At 42.4% G+C, this 27,726-nt stretch overlaps 1 protein-coding gene across 1 annotated transcript in view; it reads left to right on the forward strand.

Moving 5' to 3' along the window:
* Positions 1-27,726, forward strand: part of NECAB1 (N-terminal EF-hand calcium binding protein 1) — a 155,839-nt gene that overhangs the window by 116,991 nt on the left and 11,122 nt on the right. The window contains exons 8-10 of the mRNA XM_029063658.2: positions 220-296; positions 6,609-6,662; positions 20,066-20,178. Of these exons, the coding sequence (XP_028919491.1) occupies positions 220-296; positions 6,609-6,662; positions 20,066-20,178 (244 nt within the window). The remainder of the gene's footprint in view (positions 1-219; positions 297-6,608; positions 6,663-20,065; positions 20,179-27,726) is intronic.

Below are 27,726 nucleotides of genomic sequence, written 5' to 3' on the forward strand. Positions count from 1 at the left end.
ACTCTCAGCGATGATGCTGTTAGGCACCATATGTCAGAAGAAATCATCGCTCAAAGGAGCATTTTCTTTGGCTTTGATCGTGCAGTAAAATTAGTGTTTATTCAAATGCATAGCATCTTCCCACAAAATAGAAGTGGTACAGACTATCTAATCATACTCTCTGGCTTTCCCCTGAGGGCTTGTTACATACTGAGCTAATATTGTTTCTTCTTTCTCTAGCCCTGCTAGATGAAGGGAGTCAGTGGGTGACCCAGATAAACAGACTCCAGAAGCTGATTGACCGACTGGAAAAAAAGGTACTTTGCTTTTTTTTTCTTCCTTTCATTTTTGATCACAAAGAGAAGCATCATGGCCTAGTGAATAGAGCATGAGCTTGGATATCAGAAGGACCTGGTTTCTAGTTCTGGCTCCGCCACTTGTCAGCTGGGTGAAGCAAATCACTTCACTTCCTCATCTGTAAAATGGGGATTAAGACTGTGAGCCCCATATGTGGCAGGGACTGTGTCCAACCCGATTATCTTATTACCGATTATCTACCCCAGAGCTTACAGCAGTGCCTGGCACATAGTAAGCATTTAACAAATACCATTTAAAAAAAAAATGTTTATCTTTGCCTGAGTGCACACTTCTGCCCAGAGAAATAATAACTTTAGGTGACGACACACCCATTCATCTCAAATAGTCACTTTTTAAAAGTTTACTTAGAACTTTGTTTGGAGTCCAACCAATACAGAATACCACCTAACATCCATATTGGGTTTAGGGCTAATTTCCTAGGTGGTGGAGTGCATCTTAAAATAATGCGAGCATTCGTGGTTCAGTTTTTTTGAAATGCGCTAGGTACATTTAAAACTGAGATAACAAAGAAACCGTGGTATGCTCGAAAAGAAAAACAAGTCTTCAAATCAGTTTCCAAAAGTAAATAATAAATAAATAAAAAACACATACAAAAAAAATAAACCCAGAAGCTACCCGCCTGGTTATCAAATGGATCAAAGTTCTTCAGAATGATTGTGAGCATCCTTGTCATGCCCTGGTAGTCTGGCAGAGGACCACTTTACTAAAGTTAGTCCTCAGTTAATCAGCTGCTTTGACTCCAGGCCTGTTGCTGAGGCCTCAGAGAAGCTCTTGATTCCAGCTAGTGATTCAGCCAGGTCTAAGAAGCCATACTGGATCCTAGGGAGATACTCATCTGTCATAGACAAGTGTTTTCTCCCCTTCATATTCATCCTGTGAGTTGAGGGCTCATTGCCCTGAGAAAAGACTCCATCAGCCTGTGGGACGGGACTGATCCAATATCCCAGCACTGACAGGAAACATCCACTGCAGAGGAGTGAGATCATATGAGTCAAGGGTTATAGTTCAACCCTGATGGTCTAGACAACTCAGTACAAGCACCGTAGACACTGACCTGAGGTATTGGACATCTCTGGGCTTATGTTTGGGTCTACTTCCTGCTTGCCCTAGATGAACTCTTCCCCTGCCTTGTTTAACTAAATATCTAGATAATAATTGTGGTATATGTTAAGTGCTTACTATATGCTAGGCACTGTACTAAGCGCTGGGGTTGATATAAGCAAATTGGGTTGGACACAGTCCCAGGTGGGGCTCATTCTCTATCCCCATTTTACAGACGAGGGAACTGAGGCACAGAGAAATGAAGTGACTTGCCCAAAGTCACACAGCAGATAAGTGGCAGAGCTGGGATAAAAACCTAGGTCTTTCTGACTCCCAGACCCATGCCTTATCTACTAAGCTAAGTAGATGTGGGTTACGGGTTTGGTTATGACTTTTAGTCTGAGAGAGTGCCTGGGCAGAAAAGTGGAAGATGGACTTCAACATCAGCAAATGCAGAGAATTGCATTTGGGGAAAAATAACTCCAACAGGAATGACCCAATGACTTGGAACCATCCATCACAAACCAGAAAAAATATAGGAGTCAGAGTTCACCATTCCTTCACATCACAGACTCATTGTGCAGGAGCAGCCAGAAAGGCCAACAAAATGTTGGTCATCATCAGGAAAGACAAATGAAACAAAACAAAAGGCATAGTTTTCCCTCCATAGAATCCATGTCGTGGCCATATCTACAACACTACATGCAGTTTTAGGTGCCACATCTTAGGAAAGATATTATGGAGCTGAAGACAGTATAGAGAAGGGCAACCGAGTTGATCAAGGCTAGAGGGGAGAGAGAGATGGAGCGGTTTCCATTTGACCAGGGGCTGGAGACATCAAAAGTCTTCGGTCTGAAAAGATGAAGGTGGGGAAGGTAGGGAGGGATGAGATTGCAGTTTCTAGTCTCACCAAGGTCATGTTCAGAGTGAACACGAAATTGTTTTTCACCAAATCCCACCACACTTAGACAAGGTGGCATCCATTAAAGCGGGAATGTGGTAGGTTCAAAACAAACAACGGGGAACAATTCTTCCCCCAGCAGGTTTAGTAAGAACTTGAAATTTTCATTCAAGTCAGTCATACTTATTGAGCAATCACTGTGCAAAGCACTGTACTAGGCACTTGGGGGAGTAAAATATAACACAGGCACATTCCCGGCCCACAACGAGCTTACTGACTAGAAAATAGAATTTGTTACTTGGGGCCACTCTACCGCCAAAAAATATCAGCAGTTTGAAGAAAGAGATATGTACACATTAACAAGGGGCTCATCGTAGATTTTTTAGTGGGAGAATTTAGGGAAATATAGTAGGAAAAATTGGATAGGTTAAAAACCCCAGGCAGGATGAAGGCTGAATATTATAGAAGACCATGGTAAGCTAGTATTGAGATGACATATGGATATTAGAAGATACATCACTATCCATAGGTATAAATGTAAGAAGGCCACACATAAAGTTGTCATCCCAAGTTTACTTTGGTGCCTCTATCAGAAAAACGATACTGAGTGGACTAGTACGATATTGCTTATGACCTTAAGTTCACTCGTTTGACAAGTGAGAAAATCTATTGCTGAATTTGGAGTCATTTTAAGAGCACCAGTAAATCTTTTGGGAAGTTATTCAATCTGCTGCAAACCTGTCTTTATTTTGACTTTTTAAAAAAATAATCTGTATAACTATTCAAGAACTGTAGAAACCTAGTTACAGATTGACTTAACTCCTTTAAAATGTCACCTCCACTTTTGAGCATCACCATCTTCCTCCCTTTTCCTTTGGAAGGGTTTCATTTTGAGAACTTGTCTAAGAAGTTCTCAGAAAGTTTAATGAGAGGGGATTCAGTAGGGATCTCCTACTGAGTGGGTCTCAGCAAGAGCCGTCTAAGTTAAGTTTTCTCACACACATAGAAAAGCTACACAATTTCCCAGCAGCAGATGATGAATACATGCAGTTTGATTGTTGACTCATCCCGTCTCCTGTCGTTCTTAGAACTTGGTTTGATAGTCCTTTTAATAGAGGTGTACCTGGGGTGAGACATCTTTTATCTTCTTTGTCAATAAGCATTTCTTCCAACAGAAAGCCTGCTGCTCAAGGAAATCATTCCCTGCTTTTGTTCATGAATGAGGAAATCAAAACACCCAGAACTTTTGGGTGCAAAATGGAACACAGTTTTATTTTCACTGGGAACTTTTCTTCCTGCTCAACGTCGTTGCAGGCTTCAGTTCTGACTTTGATTTCAGATGATTTATTAGGTTCATCCGGTGCTTAGAAGTCATCTTCTGTATAACAATGTCCCCATTATAATTAAACCGTACTCTGGAGCGATGTGGTGATACCAGCCATTCCCATTCTGTGGAATTTTAATCGGCGTTTAAATTAGACCAGATCTCACAGGAGCGTAAATGTGCAAACCAGGCTGCGTTCCTTGGCACCTCACCAACTGGAATGCTTTAGTAACCGGCATCAGCATCTTGGCTGGTGGACCTCTTATGAAAACTGGCTTTGTACAATGATCAGGATATGTTTGATCCTCCCTGTGGTAGAGAAGAGGCAGCCGGGAAAGTCAATCTGTATGTAGCTCCTCTGGAACTTTCCAGAAAGTTTTAGCAGGGTTGCCTTGGGCAATGCAGAGTAAGCAAGCAGCAGATGGTCCTTCAATAACAATATTAAAAACTGATGGGAGAGTTGGATTTCCACCCGATACCTTAAGTTCAGCTTCTCAGGGAGTGGTACCTCCCCACTGATCAGTTGCTCTTTTCAGTCATGAGCCAACGGGCTTCTCGGTTGCTCATGGAAACAGCATGGCATAGTGGATGGGAGCCAAAGGTCATGGGTTCAAATCCCAACTCCACTATTTGTCTGCTGTATGGCCTTGGGCAGTTCACTTCTCTGGGCCTCAGTTACCTCATCTGTAAAATGGGAATTGAGACTGTGAACCCCACGTGGGACAGGGACTATGTCCCACCCTATTTGCTTGTATCCATCCTGGCACTTAGTACAGTGGCAGGCACATAGTAAGCACTTAACACATACCATAATAATAATAATAATTATTATTCTCTAGGGGCTTTATTGCTAATGGCAATAGCTCTCTGGGTAACTATGCAAAGTGTCTTAATAATAATCATAATTATTATTATTATTGTGATGTTTCTTAAGCTCTTACTATGTGTCAAGCACTGCTGTAAGTGCTGGGGTAGATAAAGGTAATCTTGTCAGACAATCCCTGTCCCGCGTAGGACTCACAGTCTGAGTAGGAGGGAGAATGGGGATTGAATCCCCATTTTAAGGATTAGGAAACTGAGGCATAGAGAAGTTAAGTGACTCGCCCAGGGTCACACAACAGACAAGTGGCAGAGTAATGATTCGAACCCAGATCCCTCTGACTCCAAAGTCGGTGCTCCTTCCACTTGACCCGTGTTCTTTCCATTAAGTCACACTGCTCCTTTGCTGCTACCTTGACTTTTAGTTAACTCGCATCTTTCATTATCCAGTCCCTCCTGTTCCTCATCAAGTCGGATAACAAAGTTTTGACTGTATTTGGAAATGCCCCTCAATTGGCATGATAAGAGAGGGGATTAAGAAAGATGTTTTGATGTCATTTTTTCCATACCAGTAAAATTCTGATGTGAATCACCAGCAGGTTGTCATGAAAAAGAAAAAAGCAACATATTTGAAATCCAGTATCCCCCCCAAATTTCCATTATCTTCATCTCCATTTTAGTTGAAAATTGAAAAGAAATAGAAAGCCCTATTTATTCACCAGAGGCTCAGAGTTTGGAGGGTGGCGGGGCACATTCTTTGAAGAGTGCCTTTTTTTCATAAATAACTTCTCACATCTCAGAAATCTTGCCAATATCATGTTTGAGGTGACTTCCTAGAATATAAGCACATAAAATTGGCAGGACTGGAGCAGGCCAATAGTTCATCCAGCCCAGTTTTCAGTCTCCAACAAAGGCACCCAACATGCCTGGAGGATTAGAGTGATGGTAGCTTTCCTCCATATCTTGAACTCATGGTTATGAATATGTCTCCCAATTTCCACAGATTTCCTCTTATGGCCTATTATGGAGCTCTCCTTGATGAATTTATTCAACCCCTCATTTCTCTTTGTAATATTTTCTGACTAAATGGTTTCTGCTGATAGCTCATTCCATAGGCTTACTACCTGTGGTGTGAAAAAGTTTCCCTTGCCATGTATTGAACTTCGAACCTATCACTTCCTGATGAAATTCTATCAATCAATTGTATTTATTTCCCACTCCCTTCTGTGTTGCCCTGATTTACTCCTTTTATTCACCCCTCCCTCAGCCCCACAGCACTAATGTGCATTTATATATTTATGTATAAATTTATATTAATGTCTGATTCCTCCTCTAGACTGTGAGCTCATTTTGGGGAGGGAATGTATTTATAAACTCTGCTGTATTATACTCTCCCAGGTGCTTAGTACAGTGTTCTGTGCACCTTAAACACTCAAGAAATACGATTGATTGTTGAACTGAGGACTTATTCTATGGAGAGCACTGTACGTTAGCACTTGGGAGAGTTCAAATAGCATAGGTGGTAGACCTGTTCCCTGCCCGCAAGGAAATTACAGTCTAGAAGGGAAAGCAGATATTGATATAAATAAATAAATTCTAGCTATGTAAAAGAATGACACATTATTGTTGTGTTCCCAAGCATTTAGTATGGTGCTCTGCACACAGTAAGTGCTCAATAAATTTGATTGAAAGTGCTGTGGGGCTGAGGGAGGGGTGAATAAAAGGAACAAATCCATGTGCAAGGGGAAACTCCTTCTTTAATTTGATTGCATCTACACACTTTTAATTGTGGGATTAAAATCACTTTTGTAATGAGCTAAATATATTGCAAAAGTGTCATCTTGTCAGGAATAGTACACATTCTATTTCAGTACTGTGCAAGATTTTGAACTTTCAAAATATCTTCATGAAGTATGAACCCATTTAGATTCATTTTGAAAGACACATTCCATAGATTTTCTGAGGAGAAAATTAGATAACATTTTCCCAGATTAGATGCCCTGGGCTTTTACTGAAATGATAAATCCTTAGCTCCCAATCAAGCCATCTCTTCTAAGTCTTTGAAATATGATCCTTGGGCTTACCTGATTCTCTGGGTATTCAGAATATTTGAGTTTTCTTATGCTAATCGTATGTGTTGAATTTTTTTTTTCCTATTCCTCTGAGGACCTAAAACTTGAACCCCTGGAAGAAGAGGTTTTAGAAGGAAATTCAAAATCTGTAAGTATAAATTTCTCTAAAATTGTATTTAAATTCAAATTCCAAGTTGAGTGATTCTTTTATTTCTTCACTTGAATATATAAGGGGCATAAGAATCATTCAGCTTAGAATCCATTTTTTATCTTTTTATTTGAAAATTAATGTCTATCTCAATAAAAATAACACAGTGTGCATCCCAGTATCTATTTTGTTACTATTATTATTAATAATAAATTATATTAATTGAACATTTAATATATGGCAATCACTGTACAGACAACTACACACTCACAAAAAGCAAATTATGGTTCTTGACAAGAAAAGTAGCATGGCTTAGAGGACACAGCATGGGTCTGAGAGTCAGGGGACTTGGATTCTAATCCCATCTCCACCACTTGCCTGCTGTGTGTCACCTTGGGCAAGTCATTTAACCTTTCCATGTCTCAGTCTCCTCATCTGCAAAATGAGGATGCAATAGCTGTTCTCCCTCCTACTTAGACTGTGAGCATTATTATGGCATTTGAAAGAATCCATTCAGAACCTCTGGAAAATATATGAAATTCCTTCACATGTTTTATACAGTAATGTTCATCACCACTAAACTCATGTTTAATCTGTGCTAAAATAATTCTAACCATATCACAACATTAGCACTGAATTCTTCTATCACCAACTGTAAAAGGAAATCTACTCAAATATAAGAAAACAAGAAGCCCATGAAGCGGGGAGAGAATCAATCCCCTACCTCTAAAATGACCAGTTACCAGACAGTTCAGTGACCCTTCCTGTGCTGCCCAGTGAAGGCCTTTGCTCAGAGGGGGTTTTGGATGAGGTGAGTGGACCCTTTTGCTCTCAGTCCCTTCCCCACAGGCTGGGTTTCCTCACTCCCCAATGCTCCAGGAGGGTGAGAGGAGTTCACAGCTTCCCGCTGAGAGGCATGCGGAGCTTCACTTTTCTCCCTAGCTCCATGAATTTAGCCCAACCCCTTCAGCGAGGCCTTCCTGAGCACCTGGCTGGGGGCTTCCTGCTCCCTCCCTCCCCTCCCTTTCCTGTTCCCAGCCTTTCTATAGGGTCCCTCCCCGGCCCCCCGTCTTGTGGTGGTCTGTGCTGGTTAGTGTTTATGTTAGTTCTAACCTTGAGAAGCAGTGTGGCCTAGTGGATAGCACATGGGCCCGGGATTCAGAAGGACCTTGGTCCTAATCCAGGATCTGCCATTTACCTGATATGTGACCTTGGGCAAGTCCCCAAACTTCTCTGTGCCTCAGTTACCTCATTTGTAAAATGGGGATTAAGGCTGTGAGTCCCCCGAGGGACATGGATTAGGTCCAACTGGATTGGCGTGTAGCTCCCCAGTGCTTAGTACAGTACCTGGTACATAGTAAGCACTTATAAAAATGCCTTTTAAAGCAAATAAACAAAAAAATCCTTAGCTGCCACAACCACCACCCTTCATTCCCCACCCTCTGCCTTTTCACTTTCCATCCGCTGGCTAGCAACCCAACTTCCCTGCCCCATCCAGGGCCATGGAGAAGGAGGCATTGATGAATTTTGGACAGTTGATCCACCCCGATCCGACCATTAGTGCCTCTGTTAATGTGGAGAAATGAGGATGCAAATCAGCGGGCGTCGTGGTGGTTACAAAAGCTGCTGCTAGGACTAGAATCAAAAGTCCCTCCATCGGTGAATGAATGAGTGGCATTTATTGAATACCTCCTGAGCACTCAGGAGGATACGATACAGTAGGGTTCCCTGCTCACCAGGAGTTTACAGTCTAGGTGGGGAGACAGATATTAAAATGCATTATGGAAATGTACATACCTGCCCTGGGTCTGATGGGGAGGTGAATATCAAGAGCACTGGTGATAGAGAAGGGAGAGGGAAAAGGGGAAATGAGGGCTTAGTGGGGGAAAATCCCTTGAAGGAAATGTGATTTTAATAAGGTTTTGAGGGTGGGGAGAGTGTTGAACTGTCACATGTGAATGGGAGGGAGTTCCAGGCCAGAGGGAGGACATGGGCAAGGGATCCATGATGAGATAAACTGGATCGACGAACAGTGAGTAGTTTGGCATTAGAGGAGCCAAGAGTGCAGACTAAGTTGTAATAGGAAATCAGCAAGGTAAGATAGGAGTGGTCAAGATGAGTGAGTGTTTTATAGCCAATGGTAAGGAGTTTTGTTTGATGTGAGGGTGGATGGGCAACCACTGAAGGTTTTTGAGGAGTGGGGAGAGGTGAACTAAACTTTTTTTAGAAAACTGGTCTGGCCAGAAGAGTGAAGTGAGGACTAGAGTGGAGAGAGATAGGAGGCAGGGAGGTCAAGGAGGACTCTGATGCAGTAATCAAGGCAGGATATGAGAAGTACTTGGATCTGCACAATAGCAGTTTGTTTGGAGAGGAAAGGGTGGGCTTGAGAAATTTTGTGAAGTTAGAACTGGCAGGATTTGGTGACAGATTGAATATGTAGGCTAAATGAGAGTGATGAGTCAAGGTATGCCAAGGTAATAGGCTTTTGAGACAGGGAAGTTAGTGGTATTGTCTAAGGTGATGAGAAAAGCATCGGGAGGACCGGACTTGGTTGGAAAGGTAGGAGTTCTGCTTTGGTCATGTTAAATTGGAGGGGACCACAAGACAATCAAGTAGCAATGTGCTAAAGGCAAGAGGAAATGCAAAACTGCCGAGAAGGAGAGAGGTCAGGGCTGGAGAAGTAGATCTGGGTATACTCTGCATATCAATCATATTTATTGAGTGCTTACTGTGTGCAAAGCACTGTACTAAGAGCTTAGTGGTAGTAGTTGAAGTCACGGATGTGAATGAGTTCTCCAAGTGAATAGGTGCAGATGGAGAAGAGACCGGAACCCAGAACTGAGTCTTGAGGGACTCCCACTTTTAGGGAGTGGGAGGCAGAGAAGGAGTCCACAAAAGACACTGAGAATGAGTGGCCTGAGATAGGAGGAGAACCAGGAGAGAACAATGTCAGTGAAGCTAAGGTTAGCCAGTGTTTCCAGGAGAAGGAGCCGGTCCACGCTGTTGAAGGCAGCTGAGAGGTCGGAGAGGATCGGGGTGGAGTAGAAGTTAATGGATTTGTCAAGAAAAACGTCATCGGTAACCTTTGAGAGGGCATTTTCCACGGAGGGAAGAGGTTGGAAACCAGATTGGAGAGGTCAAGAAGAGAATTGGAAGAAAGGGAATGGAGGCAGTGGGTGTAGATAACTCGCTCAGACAGTTTGGAGAGGGCAGTTCCCACACATTATTAAGGTCACGTCTCCTCTGAGAAGCCTTCCCCCATTAAGCCCTCTTTTCCCAGTTCCTCCTCCCTTCTATAGCATCTATGCACTTGTATCTGTGACCTTTAGGCATTTTATATTCACCCCAACCCCAGCCCCGCAGCACTTATGTAGATAATTGATAAATTATACATTAAAAATGTATACAAATGCCTGTCTCCCCCTGTAGACTATAAATAAGCTTGTTGTGGGCAGTGAGCATGTCTAAGTCTGTTGTACTGTACTTTCCCAAGTGCTTAGTACAGTGCTCTGCACATAGTAAGAGCTCAGTAAACGCCATTGATTGATTTTACTTGCAGCACTTGGACATACTATTGGTGGTGGAGGTTTTGCACGTACCTCCAGGTTGATTGTATTGTGGAGTGCTCAGCCCATGGAATATGCCTGTACTAATGTATACCTGTACTAAAATTACCAAGTAATTGATGGCTAAATTATATTTCACTGTGTTCCTTTAATGAGGTACCTCTTTCTGTTGAGCTCTACAGTTTACATCAATAATAGATGGGAATCTGATACTGAAAATCTGATCTTAACAGTTAAGCTATGGAAATCTTACTTTTCTCCTCCTAAATGTGTAGATAAACTGGATTGATTTTGAGGGATCCTATCTCTAAAACACTCAAACTTTCAACAGTAGACCTCTGACAGCTGAAAACATATTCTAAAAGGTTAGGATGAGGGGTATTGCATGTATTACAATATTTATTGCAACCATGTATAAATAAATAATTTTCACAAGTGACAAGAGAAGTTTGGAAGCACCAAGAGCTATGATCCCGGTTCCCTGGGCTTTTCACCCCAACCCCACTGATCCTCACAATGACCTGACTCAATCAATCAAATTTACTGAACACTCTCTGTGTGCAGAATACTGTGCTAAGCATTTGGGAGAGTACAGTGTAACAGAATTGGTAGGACACATTCCCTGCCCACAACGATCTTATAGCCTAGACTGGGGGACAGATATTAAAATAAAGAAATTATATATATAGTTATATAGTTAAGTGCTGTGAGGCTTAGGGGTGAATAAAGGGAGCAAATCAGGGAGATACAGAAGGGATTGGGGAAAGAGGAAATGAGGGCTTAGTTGGAGGAGGTGTGCCTTCCATAAGGTTTTGAAGATGTGGAGAGTAATTGTCGCACTCATTCATTCAAATCCATTTATTAAGCACTTACTGTGGGCAGAGCATTATACTAAGCACTGGAAAACACATCTTTCCTTTCCTTTTTCTTTCCTTTCCCCCTTCCTTTGCCCTTTCCCTTTCCTCCCCTTCTTTCTAGATAGGCAGAGAGACCAGGCCCTGGGGCTTTCCAGAAACTGTAAGAGGAGTAACAGTTAAAGAAGTGTTCTGGCCTCCAGACTGAAGACTCACCCACACAGCAGCAATCCATCAAGTAGCACTTCCACCATGCCCCTCCTGCCCCCTACAACCACATGCAGCTCCCTCCCCTCCACTTGGCACCACCACTTTAATATCTTTCTGTGCTTTCCCATCCTGTTGTACATTGATGCCAGCTTGCCCTTCCAGAAGTAGGAATTTTTATGAATCTCCTGGTATGGTTCCCTAGTATGAGACCTTCTACAGTATGGTGATTAAACAATAATAATAAATTTACATCTTCCAAATAAAAAGTTTTCAAATTCAACCAACAAATTCAGTCTGTCACCAAATCCTGTTGGTTCTACCTTCTACCTTCACCTTATCTTTAAAATCCTCCCTTTCTTCTCTATCCTGTTACCATGCTGTTCTAAGCACTTAGTCTATCCTGCCTTGTTCCAGCACTTAGTACAGTGCCTTGCACATAGTAAGCACTTAATAAATGTCATAATTATTATTATTTCCTCAGCCTCCTCGCTAACACTTTCCTGTCTCCTTATTTCACTCCACTCCTGTCCATATTTCTCTCTGCTGCCCAAGTATTTTTTTTTTTTTAATAATTCAGTTTGTGTCTCCCCACACCTCGAGAACCTCTCGTCGCTGCCCATCCACCTCCACATCAAACAGAAATGCCTTTCCATTAGCTTTAATGCACTCAATCAGCTAGGCCCCTCTTACCTTACCTCACAGTTCTACTATAATCCTGCCCACACACTTTGCTCCTCTAGCGCCAACCTCCTCATCATTCCTAGGTCTCATCTTTCTCACCGAGTCCTTGCCCACATTCTCCTTCTGGACTGAAACTCCCTCCTCAAATGTCACCACTCTCCCCATCTTCAAAGCCCTGCTAAAGTCATAACTCCTCCCAAACTTCTCTAAGTCCTCCCTTTCTCTACTTTGCCCTTCCTTCTGCAGTGCCAATGATCTAGATTTTGTGCCCTTTCAAGCACTTTGAACATCACCCCCAGCCCCAATCCCACAGCATTTAAGTACATATCCTTATACTCTGCCATTTCTCTGACTATGGTAGGTGCTCAATAAATACCATTGATTGATATTTATTTGTTATTCCTGGCAGCAACTCAGGAGTAGACTTTTCCACTCTCTATTCAGTAGATTGCTAGATATACTAAAATAATAATTAGGTTTCATTGAAGGGAAAACTTTTTCTCCTAAATTGATAAAACAAAGATGACCTGGAAAATCAAACCCCCAGTAGAATGACTTGCTGTTTGAGTTACTGTAGAGTTGCTATTTGACCATTTCGTATTCAATTTTTGATGCTTTCAATTGCCCCATGAGAGGGGGTTATTTTTCCAAGATAATAATCTGTGTGCACCATCCTGCTAATGAGGTTGTAGGGGTGCTCATTTTTGTCAGATTTCCTACAGTTGTGTCACAAGGAGATCACTTGTTCCCCCCTGCACAAAATGTGCTACATATACTTACAAGCTCATACCTCCTGTGTATTTCACATGGTTATGAGCTAGGGTGTCAAAATTAGGCTGCAGGGTACCGTATGAAGATACATAAACAATACTGCAGTGTTTTCCCAGAAAGAAACGTAACTTTATCTCTAGGGTGAAATTGGAATGTATTTATGTATTGAGTTTTTAGAACACCTTTCCTCCAGATGCTGTACAAAAAACTTGTAAATGAATATGTATACAGCTATACAACAATAGTGACTGGGAACAGAAGGGAAGGGATTAAGCTTGACGTGGGGAAAAAAGGACATAGGATGCTTAGAAAGTAATGCAAATAAATGAAACACCACTTTTTTTAAACCATCAAATAATAGGTGAATGCAAGCCCACCCTAGAACAGAAGACTGATGCTGGAGTCAGCATCACAATGCCCGGGTCCTTGAGGTCAAACACTCCTAACAGGCCAAAATAATTGTTGGAATTGCAGAATTTTATCACATTTCTAAACCCAGTCTGCCCCCAGAGGCACCACCATATCCTGGTTTAAGCTCATTTTTGTTTGCTGGATGAAATGATGCACAGGTTCAGCATTAATGATAGACTCACTGGCAGGGAGAGAAAAGCAATGAGATCTATAGGGTGAACACATGTATTGGGTCTGGGCTAGCCCTTCCTTCAAAATAGGGGAGACTGGAACTGTGACTGCTCTCCATTGTCAATCTTTTCTGGGGCAGGTATATGGAACAACCTAGGTGTAGACACATGTTTCTTAGTGTGAATGAAAGAAATTATATTTCTCTTTATTTAATGTTCAGATCTTGTCCTGAGGAACAGCCTCAGAGTGCTGTCTCTGTTGCCTATTCTTACTGAATCTGGCAGTTTATTTCAGCAGGAGATACAGGGATACATTCTTTCCTCCTCTGCCAATAATCGTAATAATAATGGCATGTGTTAAGTTCTCACTATGTTCCAGACACTATACTTAGCGCTGGGGTGGATGCAAGCAAATCGGGTTAGGCACAGTCCCCGTTCAACATGGGGGTCACAATCTCAATCCCCGTTTTACAGATGAGGTACCGAGGCTCGGAAAAGTGAAGTGACTTACCCAAGGTCACACAGCAGGTAAGGGGTGGAGCAGGGATTAAAACCCAGGTTCTTCTTGCTTCCAGACCTGTGCTCTATCCATTAGGCAACATCGCTTCTGGAGCGGCTCCTTAAAGTCCTCTAGGGCAGCTCTTCAGGACGTTTTAGGTAAATTAAAATCTCTTGAGTCAAAATCGAATGTGCAGCCCCTTATCACCTCTTTTCACCGGTCAATCTCTGGGTGACCATTTGTCAACATATATGAGCAGGCTTCTCCAGCCAGCCCCTCTGTCAATGAAACCCCTAGCTGGCATGGACATGGTTACCATCCCTCTTGTCCTCTTCCTTCTTTCCTTCTCCTCCTTGGTCCCATTCTGCCAACTTCATTTTCTTTGCTAATTAAGAAGATTAAGCTGCAGAACCCTGCAGGGCATTAGCTGAAAGTGCTTCAGTAAATATTTTAAAGTACTGGACTTCTCCATCACCTGGCCCTTCCCTACTCGCCACCCACTAACCCCTTTCCCTCACCCCCACCCCCCACCACCCCCAGCTTCCATTCCACTTCATTTTTACTTTCCTCCTAGGAGAACAAGAGAGTGTTTATTCAGGAAGAAAATTCTTTCAAAGCAATGAAAGCCTTTCTCCTCCAACCCGTCCATAAGGCCCGGGGAAACTTTTACTGGATAAGAAATCTTAGGACCCTTTGACTACAGGGCAACTCTCAGCAGGTCAGAAGGTCATGGGTTCTAATCCTGGCTCTGCCACTCGTCTGCTGTGTGACCTTGGGCAAGTCACTTAACTTCTCCATGCCTCAGTTACCTCACCTATAAAATGGGGAGTGAGTTCGTGAGCCCTACGTGGGACAAGAACTGTGTCCAATCCGAATTGCTTCTACCCACCCCAACAGTGCCTGGAACATAGTAAGCATTTAACAAATACCATAATTATTATTAACTCCTTCGCTACACTGCTGAGTGTCAATCGGTGGTATTGATTGAGTGCTTACTATGTGCAGAGCACTGTACTAAGAGAGTATTACAGTGCAACGGAGTTAGTAGATGTGATTCCTGTTGATGGAGCTTTTTTATGGTATTTTTTTATGGTATTTGTTATTATGTCAACCACAGTTCTGAGCTCTGGAGTAGAAACAAGATAATCAAGTTGGACACAGTCCCTGTCCCACATAGGGCTCACCCTTAACATTTATGTATTTCTGCTCATCCTCAGCTCTTTATATAGAAATATGTAAATATTGCTTTTTTGGTATTTAATGATAATAAAATTAATGATAATTAATGATAATTAATTAAATCATGATAATTAGAGAAGCAGCTTGGCTCAGTGGAAAGAGCACGGGCTTGGGAGTCAGATGTCATGAGTTCAAATCCCAGCTCTGCCATTTGTCAGCTGTGTGACTCTGGGCAAGTCACTTAACTTCTCTGTGCCGCAGTTACCTCATCTGTCAAATGGGGATTAACTGTGAGCCTCACGTGGGACAAACTGATTATTCTGTACCTACCCCAGCGCTTAGAACAGTGCTCTGCACATAGTAAGTGCTTAACAAATGCCAAAATTGTTATTATTATTATTACAATGGTATTAAGCGCTTACAGTGTGCAAGACACTGTACTAAATTGGATTCTAAATAGGAGGGAGGAGGATTTAATCCCTACTTTATAGTTGAGGAAACTGACACATAGAAGTTAAGTGACATGCCCAAGGTCACACTGCAGAGAAATGGTGGAGCCAGAAATAAAAACTAGGTCCTTTTACTCTGAGGTCTGTGCTCTATCCACTAGGCCATGCTGCTTCTCTAGCTTACAGTCTATGAGAGGAATTTCAGGGAGTTTGCCTCTCTCTCAGAGAGGAGTTTGGGGCAAAAGACTTTCTTGCTACCTTACGTCTCTGGGCTTCTTAGGAGAGTCACCTCTTTTTCCCTTCCAAATAGTTCATTTGCCAATCTTCCTTAACATTTGAGAATCTTTCATAATAAAAAAGTGATTTGTTCAAATGTGAAACTGGTCATACATAGGCCACTTTCGCCAGGTACTTATCTACATGGAAATCTGGAAGGGGATGGGCAAGTAGAAACCCTGACTGGGTAGTCCTCAAGGATTCCTAGGTAAAGAACGCAGTGCTATTTGGAAAGAATATCCGCAGCCAGCTCTCTTGAGATATCAGAAGAGTGTAAAGCAGGAGGCTGCTGAAAGCTACAGGATGTGATCCCATCACAAAGCCCTAGCTCCTTCCCTGAGGTCCTGTACTCTCAGAACTCCTGATGCTGAAAGACAAATAAAAGAAAATGAGCAGAAAGCCAAACACTGTGCAGTCAAGAATAAGTGGAGACCGGAAGTTCTCCACATCCTCAAAGCCCTCCTAACCCCCACCTCCTCCAAGAAGCCTGTCCCGATTAATCCCCAATATCCAAATCATGGTCGACCCAAGTGCCACCCTTAACATTTTTGTATTTCTGCTCATCCTCATCTCTTTATATAGAAATATGTAAATATTGCTTTTTTTGGTATTTAATGATAATAATGGTATTAAGGGCTTACAGTGTGCAAGACACTGTACTAAGCTCTGGGATAGATACAGGAAAATCGAGTTGGACACAGTCCCTGTCCTTCATGGGGCTCACAGTCTCAACCCCCATTTTACAGATGAGGAAACTGAGGCACAGAGAAGTAAAGTGACTTGCCCAAAGTCACACAGCGGACAGGTGCCAGGGTCAGAATTAGAACCCATGACCTTCTGACTCCCAGGCCCATGCTCCATCCATTATGCCAGGCTGCTTCTGCAAGGATTTGTTAAGTTCCGGATGCTCTACGTTCCAGATGCTCTACTAAGTGCTGGGGGAGAATAAAAGATTTTCACCCCACTCTCAGCTCCACTGCACTTATTTAGACATCTGTAATTTATTGTAATGTTTGCCTCCCCCTCTAGTCTGTAGGTTCCTTGTGGACAGGGGATATGTCTACAACTCTGTGTTGTATCTCCCAAGAGTTTAGTACAGTACTCTGCACACAGGAAGTGCTCAATAAATACCACTGACTGGACTCTCAGTCTAAGTAGGAGGGAGAACAGGTTCCAATCTTTCCTTTCCCCCAAAGTGTATGCTACTTTAACATTTTTCCAACTTTGGCTACTTGTTCAAGGAAATGGGTCCTTCATGATTATAAACATATTAGAGAAGCAGCGTGCCTCAGTGGAAAGAGCCCAGGCTTGGGAGTCAGAGGTCATGGGTTCGAATTCTAGCTCCGCCACTTGTCAGCTATGTGACTTTGGGCAAGTCACTTAACTTCTCTATGACTCAGCTACCTCATCTGTAAAATGGAGATTAAGACTGTGAGCCCCACATAGGACAACCTGATTACCTTGTATCCCCAACTAGCGCTTAGAACAGTGCTTGGCACATAGTAAGCGCTTAAATACCATCATTATTATTATAATTGTGGTATTTGTTAAGAGCTTACTGTGAGCCAAGCACTGTACAAGATAATCAGGTCCCACATAAGGCTTATAGCCTAGGAGGGAGAATATTGAATCTCCATTTTACAGATAAGGAAACTGAAGGACAGAGAAGTTATGTGACTTTCCCAAGATCATACAATAGAGAAGTGATGTAGCCAGAATGCAGACCCCTAACTCCCAGGGTCATGAACTTTTCCACTAGAGCATGCTGCTTCTCCTTTTGTCTTTTGTCTTTTCTTTTTCTACATTTTTTTGTGGGGGTTTTAAAAATCTCCTATCTTAGCATTTTTCGGGACAATTTACTTTAATCTTCATTTTAAAGGATTCCATTTTCCCCAGGACCCTTAACCTTTTTCCAGCTTATTTTGTGAAAGGGAGTAAGATGAAGCAGGTTCTGCTCTTGCTGATTTTTCTTCTAAGTCTCTATCCCTGTTTCTCTCTCTCTCCTTCCTCCAGCCCCACCCCAACCTTAACCTCCCTGTGGATACAGATCAGAACCTCTTTTCTCTAGGAACAATCAATGCTTTCATCAGAAACACAGCAAGGATTGCTTCAGTACAGTTAAGCAGTTTCATCAGTGCTCCCAAAACACAGGCAGACACAGCGATGATATTTTCTGGAACTCAAACAATGTGCAGGCCGCCTAGGGGTAAATCTAAAGTCCAGGCAGAGCGGGGAAGGGATGAGGACATAAAGAACAAGAGGAAAAACTAGATGAGAGATACAGGGAGAAACAAAATGGTACAGAAGGCCAAGACAGAAAGATAGGAAGACATTAAAGACAAAAAAAGACCAAGAGAGAAGAGAAGATGGTGGCTGGCAAGGAGATTGGCATTCGGAGGCACTTCAGCTCCACATGGTTTCTCCCTAGGCAAAATGTTGACCTGACCTTTATAAATGTTTTGCAGTTTTAAATTTTATCAGTAAAAATCAACCCAGAGCCAGCTTATTTTGATTTTCCCTTATATACATTTGAATGAAGATTTTTTTAAATGAAAATCTCCCCTTTCTCTCAGATCTAGGGCAGCTACAAAAGCAGGAAGAAACATAATAAACATGAAGTGCTTTGTATCAGCAGATTCTGGAATATTATTTTAGTAGCATGAGGAGTGTCAGAGGTCTTGACCAGGCATTTGCTGTGCATAGGTATCTGGAATGTTCTCCCTTTTCATATCCGGCTGACAATTACTCTACCCTCTTCAAAGACTTATTGAAGGCACATCTCCCCCTTATTGTCTGAGGACTTGTCTGTCTAAGCCCTTATTTCCTCTTTTCCCACTCCTTCCATGTCACCCCGACTTGCTCCCTTTATTCACTCCCGCCACCAGCCACACGGCACTTATATACAGATGTGTAATTTATTCATTTTTAAGTCTCTCTCCCCTTTTAGACTGTAAGCTCATTGTGTGTGGGGAATATGTCTTTTATTTATTGTCTTATACCCTCATGCCTCCTCTCTCTCCCTACTCCAGTCTAAACTTCAGGCTGCTGCCCGTATCATTTTTCTACAAAAATGTTCAGTCGATGTTTCCCTACTCTTCAAGAACCTCCAGTGGTTGCCCATCTACCTCTGCATCAAACAGAAACTCCTTTCCATCAGCTTTAAAGCACTCAATCATCTTGACCCCTCTTACCTCACCTTGCTACTCTCCTCTTACAACCCAGCCCACACACTCTGCTCCTCTAATGCCAACCTACTCAACTGCACCTCAATCTCATCTATCTCACCGAGAGCCTCTTGCCCACATCCTGCCTCTGTCCTGGAACACCCTCCCTCTTCATATCTGACAGTTATTTTCCACACTGTCAAAACCTTATTGAAGGCACATCTCCTCTATGAGGACTTCCCTGACTAAGCCCTTCTTTCCTCTTCTCCCACTTCCTTCTGCATCAGCCTGACTTGTTCCCTTTATTCATCCCAGCCCCACAGCACTTATGTACATATCAATAATTTATTATATTAATGTCTGTCTCCACCTTCTAGACAGTAATCTTGTTGTGGGTAAGGACTTTGTCTGTCATATTGTACTCTCCCAAGCTTAGTACAGTGCTCTGCACACAGTAAGTGCTTGGTAAATATGACTGATTGATTGATTGACCGATACTCTTCCAAGCACTTAGTACTCAATAAATACAGTTGATTGATTTCTTGATCGATAGGTAATCTTAGGATAGGAATCTTAGTTACAGCTTATCTTCCTGGAGACAGAGGACTGAACGAGGTAGCCTTCAAAGCCTGCCCAGGATTGTGATGTAATCTTAAATGAGATTTTTTAGTGGGTTATCCTGAATTCATGAACTCTGTAATAAGTGAATTACCAGTGACCTGAGAAGACATCGATACAGTGAATCTTCTAACATTAGAACATTTTTGAAATGTAAAATGGGGCATGAAACAGTACCAACAGCACAAACTGCCAAAAGGTAATTTTGATGGAGGTTGTAATAAAGTGTAATGCACAGAGAACAGCCCTGAGTAACTCCTAAAGAAAAAGGAGGGGAATGACTTTGTGTTATCTCCAAAAGAGATAAAAAGCAGCGTCCCACTAAAACCACATATGCCGTCAGAGATAAGTAAACCCATCCTCACCTCAGAGCTCTATTAAAAGTACATTTTTTGGAATATTTATTGACCCGAAACCAGATGCTAGGCCTAACTACAAATGAGACAAACGAGAATGACTGGGTAAATGAAAAGCAATGGAATAAGCAGCAGGGTGTCTGAAGTAATAGGGGCTCAGTGCACCCCATAACGGGTCCTCGTGTGTCTCCCTCTGCAGCACGTGATGATTGTTCAGCGGCAGATGTCGGTGCTGGAGGAGGAGCTGGAGGAGTTCCAGCTGGCCCTGAAACATTACGTGGACAGCGCCTCTGCTCAAAGTGGCTGCCTTCAGTAAGTTGTTCTCCGCCCTGCCCTGGGACCCTCACCGGGGCTGGGGATGGGATGGAATGGTGGAGGGGCTGGAGGGGAGAATCATCCAAGATGAAAATGGGTTTATGAGACCCCCATCTTTTGAAAGTGGCAATTAATAATAGGTCTTTGTTGGGCTATATTCTCATAGCTTCTGCTATGCTGTTTTGTATAATTCACATTTTTGTTAATAGAATTTGCACTTGATGGTACAGTCCTCTAGACTGTAAGGTCACTGCGGGCAGGGAATGTGTCTGTTACACTGTACTCTCCCCAGCGCTTAATATGGAGCTCTGCGCACAGAAAGTGTTCAGTGAATGCCACTGATATATTCGGAACCTGAAAGAAGGGGCAGAGAAGATGGAGAGAAGGGAGAGATCTTCTATGTATCTCTATTAGAGAAGCAGCATGGCTCAGTGGAAAGGGCCTGGGCTTGGGAGTCAGAGGTCATGGGTTCGAATTCCGGCTCTGCCACTTGTCAGCTGTGTGACTGTGGGCAAGCCACTTAGCTTCTCGGTGCCTCAGTGACCTCATCTGTAAAATGGGGATTAGCTGTGAGCCTCACATGGGACAACCTGATTACCCTGTATCTACCCCAGTGCTTAGAACAGTGCTCAGCACATAGTAAGCGCTGAACAAATACCAACATTATTATTGTTATTATTAAAACACGCACACACACACACACATATCCTCTTTCCTTACAGCATACCAGGACTGGCAGAAAGATTCAAGAGGATTGTGATTTGGCTGAGAAGTGAGGATTGAGATTATAGAGAAGCAGCATGGCCTAGTGGATAGAGTACAGACCTGGAAGTCAGAAAGACCTGAGATCTAATCCTGACTCTACCACTCATCTGCTGTGTAGCAAATCATTTCACTTTTCTGTGCCTCAGTTACCTTATCTGTAAATGGGGATTAGGACTGTGAACCATAAGTGCGACAGGGACTGTGTCCAACCTAAGTTGTATCTACCCCAGTGCTTAGTATAATGCCTGGCACATTTTTAATGAATGTATCTATCCCTATTTTCTGCCTTAGCATTCTAGAGTGTATTTCCCAGTTAGTGAGGGTCAAAAGCAGAAGGAAAATTCATGGTCATTGCTCTCTCTCACTTCCCCATAGCCATAACTTTCCAGTTCCTGTTCCTCACCCTTAAAAAGGCAAAATCGCAGCGATGTCCCTTGCCTGCTATATGACCTTGGCCAAATCACTTCTCTGTGACTCGGTTTTCTCATCTGTATAATGGGGATTTGAGTCATGTTCTTCCTCCTACTTGGACTGTGAGCCCCATGTGGAATGGGGAATGTGTCTGACTTTATCATCTTGTAGCTGGTCCTGGTTTACAACAGTGCCTGGCACATAGTAAGCCTTTTTTAAGGGTGAGGAACAGGAACTGGAAAGTTGTGACTTTAGGGGAGTGAGAGAGAGCAGTGACCATGACTTTTCTTTCTGCTTTTGACCCTCACTAACTAGGAAATACAATCTAGAATGCTAAGGCAGAAAATGGGGATAGATTCATTCATTCATTCGCATTTATTGAGCGCTTACTATGTGCAGAGCACTGTACTAAGCACTTGGAATGTACAATTCGGCAACAGAGACATTCTCTAAATGATAGATAAGACGTTTCTTTTTGATATTAAAGCATGGCATCTCACTCTTGCTTTTTCCTACTGGAGAATAGGATGGGAAAGTTTGGTCTCTTCAGTCATTTTTCCTTTCTACAAAGGTTGATTCAAAATAGTCACCCGGTCAGGCTGAGAGGATGAAAATCAAACGTTGTGAAGCAGAAAAAAGAAATGGCAGCTTTCGAAGTGATTATTTACTGTTGCTTCTTTACCTGTAAGCCATTTTCTGGTGTTAAAATAACATTTACCAGAGTTCCATAGAAGTATGTTGCTAGGGCTGTCTTATAAATACAGAAAGGGTGATTAAAGTTAAACCCCGAGGAATAAAAGTTTTCAAGGACACCAGAAGACACAGTGCCCACTCTCTCTTTCTCTGGGACATGCGAGCCTGACAGCAGCTGCGTCTGCTATTTCTCCCCTTCCTAGCCTCTGACAGAAGGCTTGACAATATAGCCCTGAGAAAAAATTCTGAGCTATTTAAAGGTAAAAGCAATGACACAAATCAACAGAGCCAACTGGAGAACAAAAATGCCAGGTGACGACTAAAGCCTTTCGTGCACTGTTGGTGCCATCTATTGGCTGTGTGGCCCTGATAAATTCTAGATTTTCTCTTGATTGGACAGCTATTGTGGGCCATTTGTATGGTTGGATAATCTGAAGTTGACCACACTTTTAAAATTCTGCAGTTTATCCGTTAATTCGTTTCAGAAGAGTTAGCAACTCACAGAAAGAGATAGAAGAGAAGGGATGGAGAGGCAGAAGCAGAGAGATACACATATATGCTCTCTCACACAGATATCTTCTCTCTATCACATGTATAAACAAATTCTTTCATTCAGTCGTATTTATTGAGCACTTACTATGTGCAGAACACTGTACTAAGCGCTTGATAATAATGTTGCTGTTTGTTAAGGGCTTTCTATGTGCCAAGCACTGTTCTAAGCACTGGGGTAGATACAAGGTAATCAGGTTGTCCCAAGTAGGGATTACAGTCTTCATCCCCATTTTACAGATGAGGTAACAAGGCCCAGAGAAGTTAAGTGACTTGCCCATGGTCACACAACTGACAAGTGGTAGAGGGGGGGATTAGAATCCCCAACCTCTGACTCCCACGCCCAGGCTCTTTCCACTAACCACACTGCTTAGTCATATTTATTAAGCACTTACTGTGTGCACTGTACTAGGCACTCAGGAAAGTACAATACAACAATAAACAGTGACATATAATACACAGGGGCATTCCCTGTCCCCAAGGAGCTCACAGTCTAAAAGTGGGGAGGTAGACCTCAATGCAAATAAATAAAATTACAGATATATAAATAAGTGCTGTGGGGTTGGAGGTGGGTAGAGCAAAGGGAGCAAGTCAGGGCAACGCAGAAGGGTGTGGAAGATGAGGAAAAGTGGGGCTTAGTCTGGGAAGGCCTCTTGGAGGAGATGTGCCTTCGGTAAGGCACAGTCTAGAAGGGGGGAGACAGACATCAAGACAACTTGATCTGTGGCATTTTTATATTGTACTTTCCCAACTGCTTTAGTACAGTGCTCTGCCGTTTCTGGCACAGAGTGTGTGCTTAACAAATACCAAAATCATTAATATTATTATTACCATGTCTGTCTCCCCCCTTCTAGACTGTGAGCTTGTTGTGAGCAGATTATCTCTGTTTACTGCTGTGATGCACTTTCCAAGCACTTAGTACATTCATTCATTCATTCATTCAATAGTATTTATTGAGTGTTTACTATGTGCAGAGCCCTGTACTAAGCGCTTGGAATAATAATTATAATGTTGGTATTTGTTAAGCGCTTACTATGTGCCAAGCACTGTTCTAAGCACTGGGGTAGACACAGGGGAATCAGGTTGTCTCACGTGGGGCTCACAGTCTTAATCCCCATTTTACAGATGAGGTAAGTGAGGCACCGAGAAGTGAAGTGACTTGCCCAAAGTCACACAGCTGACAAGTGGCCGAGCCGGGATTCGAACCCATGACCTCTGACTCCAAAGCCCGTGCTCTTTCCACTGAGCCACCACGCTGCTTCTCTATACAAATCTGTAACAGACAGAGACAGTCCCTGCCCTTTGACGAGTTTACAGTACAGTGCTCTGCGCACAATAAGCACTCAATAAATATTACTGAATGAATGAATGAATGAATGAATGAATGAATGAATGAATGAATGAATGAATCAGTTTATATTTTAGAGGACATATCCAATTCCAGGCAGGGGAATTGAATGCAGAAGGGGGTCTTGGAGCCTCAGAGAACAGCCCCAGGATTTGACCCTCCACTGCAGAACTAGGAGCCAGGCTGCAGGAAGAGTAAAGGAAGGAGTGATGTCCACTGCTGGATCTGTCCTATTTTCCTGTCTCTGGGCAGCTTGGCCTGCCTGCGCTGCCCAGGACCTAATGGTGTCCACACTTGGTGGTGCCCAGTTTCAGCGGGATAGTACCACAACTCAAGAGTCTGTCCCACTGTCCCTCCTAGGGTCGCTGGCCCTTTTAAAAACTGAGGAGAGAAAGGGAGGGAACAGGTATTAAATACATGTTCTCCTTTCCTCTTAGACTGTGAGTGTCAAGTGGGACAGGGACTGTATTCTGCCTGATTAATAATGTTGGTATTTGTTAAGCACTTACTATGTGCAGAGCACTGTTCTAAATACTGGGGTAGATACAATGTAATCAGGTTGTCCCACGTGAGGCTCACCATCTTAATCCCCATTTTACAGATGAGGTAACTGAGGCACAGAGAAGTTAAGTGACTTTCCCACAGTCACCCAGCTGACAAGTGGCAGATCTGGGATTCGAACCCATGACCCCTGACTCCTAAGCCCGGGCTCTTTCCACTGAGCCACGGCTTGACCGATCCCAGTGTATAGGACAGTATTTGGAACATAAAAAATGTATAACAAATACTATTATCATTATTATTACATAATTATATAAAATTTCCTGAGGACAATTAGGCATTTGCAATACCTGAAGAAGTGAGTCAGATTTTATGAAATTAAGCAATCGCCATTAAATAGCTCTTTGTGAATTTTTTTAAAGGTTAGTTTTTCATAGGCTATTTTTCCCACGCTATATCTTTTCTCATAGTACTTATAGCTATGGAATTTATTAAAAGGTTAATAAGATCCAAGTGCTGGAGCAGATAAAAAAACTCACATGGGGCTTCTCCGTTGCGACTGAGCATTGCATGTATAAGAAGGGCTGTTCAGACACCAATGGTGGTCTGTATTTATAATAATAATTGGGCTATTTAAGTGCTTACTTTATGCCAAGCACTGTATTAAACACTGGAGGAGATAGGGAAGAGGACATCAGGATGTCCTTGTCCCACCTGGGGCTCACAGTCTAAGGTAAAGGGAGAACAGGTATTGAATTCCCATTTTACAGAGGAGAAAACTGAGGCACTGAAAAGTGAAGCAACTTGCCAAAGTAGGAGGTGTATATGTCACCACCATCAGAATGTAGGCTTCATTCTTTTCAGCAGAAGTGGTGATGGAGCTTTGCTGAGCCATTCACAACTGTCACGTCTCTCTCCACAGCCAGAAATGTGTACGGATGGCCTGAGAGCTGTGAGGGAGGAGGGGGGAAGAGGGTGTGTGTGTATTTTGGGGAAGGGAAGGTGGGGAGACACAGCCTATAGCCTTGAAACTGAAAACCTCCGAAACACTTTAGCAGCAGACACTTTTCTTCCCTCACCTATTTAATATGGCATTTGTCAGTCACTATTTCATAAACTGGGGAGTTTGGTTCTCACATGGGCCCTACTAAGAGTTGGGCACTCTGCTTTCTGAAACTGAGCATGGTTATCCCTGACTCAGTCGATTATGCTCTTTCCTGAAGAAATCTTAGGACTTCACCCAACTTAGAAATGACAAAACAGTGTCATTTTTACTGGCTTAGGAGTCAGGGGTCATGGGTTCGAATCCCGGCTCTGCCACTTGTCAGCTGGGTGACTGTGGGAAAGTCACTTAACTTCTCTGTGCCTCAGTTACCTCATCTGTAAAATGGGGATTAAGACGGTGAGCCTGGGCCCTGTACACTGTCTCTGTCAGTGGTAGTAGAAAGCCTGGAGGAGACAGCATTGATGGTTACCTTCCTCGACTTCAATCCTAATGGTTAAGGAACTTTTAGCTGAAGTTCTAGATAGTAAGCTCCCTTCTAAACTGTAATGTGTCTACCAACTCTGTTATATTGTATTCTTCCAAGTGCTTTGTACAGGGCTCTGCACATAGTAAGGGCTCAGTAAAAACCATTTATTGATTGATTCTATTTAAAATCCAATTAATCATATTTATTGACTGCTTACTGTATGCAAAGCACGGTACTAAGTGCTTGGGAGAGTGCAATAAAACAATAAACAGACACATTCCCTGCCCACAATGAGTTCACAGTCTAGAGGGTGAGACAAATCCCTAACTTTTAACACATTATAGATCACTTGTCCATGAATTTCTCCAAACTTCTATTGAACTTCCAGCTATTTTCCCCTGGGGTAACATATTCCATATGCTTTTTACCTACCATGTAAAGAAGTATTTCTTTTTGTCTCAAATTTCCACCTTCAAACTTTAATAGGTGCCCTATTGTGTTGGTGTGGGATTTGTGAATAAAAATTCTGGATTCATCCTGTCCCCATCCTTAATTACTTTCTAAACTTAAACCATATCCCATCTAAGTCTTTGCCTTTCCAGAGCAAAGTCCAAACTTTTCAATCTACAATTTTATAGGTACATATATTTGCATATTAAATGGTACATCTGTACTGTCTCCGGTTATAGCTTTGTTCTTCCTCTGGCTCCCACTATTTGTCTACTCCATTTGATTATTAACTCCTGGAGGGGGCGGGGATTGTGTATTGCTTCTGTTGTGCTTTCCCCAGTGCATTTGTCCTTAGTGCCTGCTCAATAAATACCATTGCTATGTCTGCTGTGCGACCTTGGGCAAGTCACTCCACTTCTCTGTGCCTCAGTTACCTCATCTGCAAAATGGGGATTAAAAGTGTGAGCCCCATGTGGGACAACCTGATTACTTTGTATCTAACCTGATTGCTTAGAACAGTTGCCTTAGTGTTTAACAAATACCATAAGAAAAATAATGATAATTATTATTATATGAAACTTCTCCATCCCCATATCATCTTACCCTTTCTTCTCAGTACCATCTATCAGACTATTATGCCCTTTTTAAGATGCTTACAAGTAAACTACAGCAATCTGACCTGCCTGCAGTATTCTAAGTGTGGGCTGGTCAAAGTGACCATTTCAGGACAGTTAAATATGTCTAGTAATTGCCGAAGCCCAGGACTGCTGATGGTAACCAATGTTTTAGTATGATTTACAAATACAGTAAGGAGTGTCTGTTACTTCTTGCACTTCTCTGTTGTTTTGCAAAGACCAGATATCCTGCTCCATTTCAGTCTAAAGCCATATTCATTCATTCAGTTGTATTTATTTAGCACTTACTGTGTGCAAAGCACTGTACTAAGTGCTTGAGCACTGTATATTGCAAAAAATAATGTCGCTTCCTTGTGAAATGGGCAGTAATATGTACTCATGATACAGTAGCGCAAAGTTTTAAAGATTTTTCTGAGCTTTCCCCTCCCTGTTTTTGAAACACTTCCCCACTGACTGAATTGCCCATACAGTGCAAGTCCTCCCTGGCTTATGCTTGTCTTATCTAAGTTATATACTAATCAACTACCTGACTTGATGCCTGTGATTGTTCATCCTTTTCAATGGATTAATTCATTTGGGATATCACTGAATCCCACTGCCTTCACTTTATGTTAAAAAATGGGTTACAAAAATAAAAACAATTCATCATAGCATTCTTATTTTTATATTTATTTTTTTAAATGCTGCTTGAAAATGCTTTGTGACATTTTAGATGAATATT

This window comes from Ornithorhynchus anatinus, chromosome 4 (genome assembly GCF_004115215.2).
Source record: "Ornithorhynchus anatinus isolate Pmale09 chromosome 4, mOrnAna1.pri.v4, whole genome shotgun sequence".
NCBI lineage: Eukaryota > Metazoa > Chordata > Mammalia > Monotremata > Ornithorhynchidae > Ornithorhynchus > Ornithorhynchus anatinus.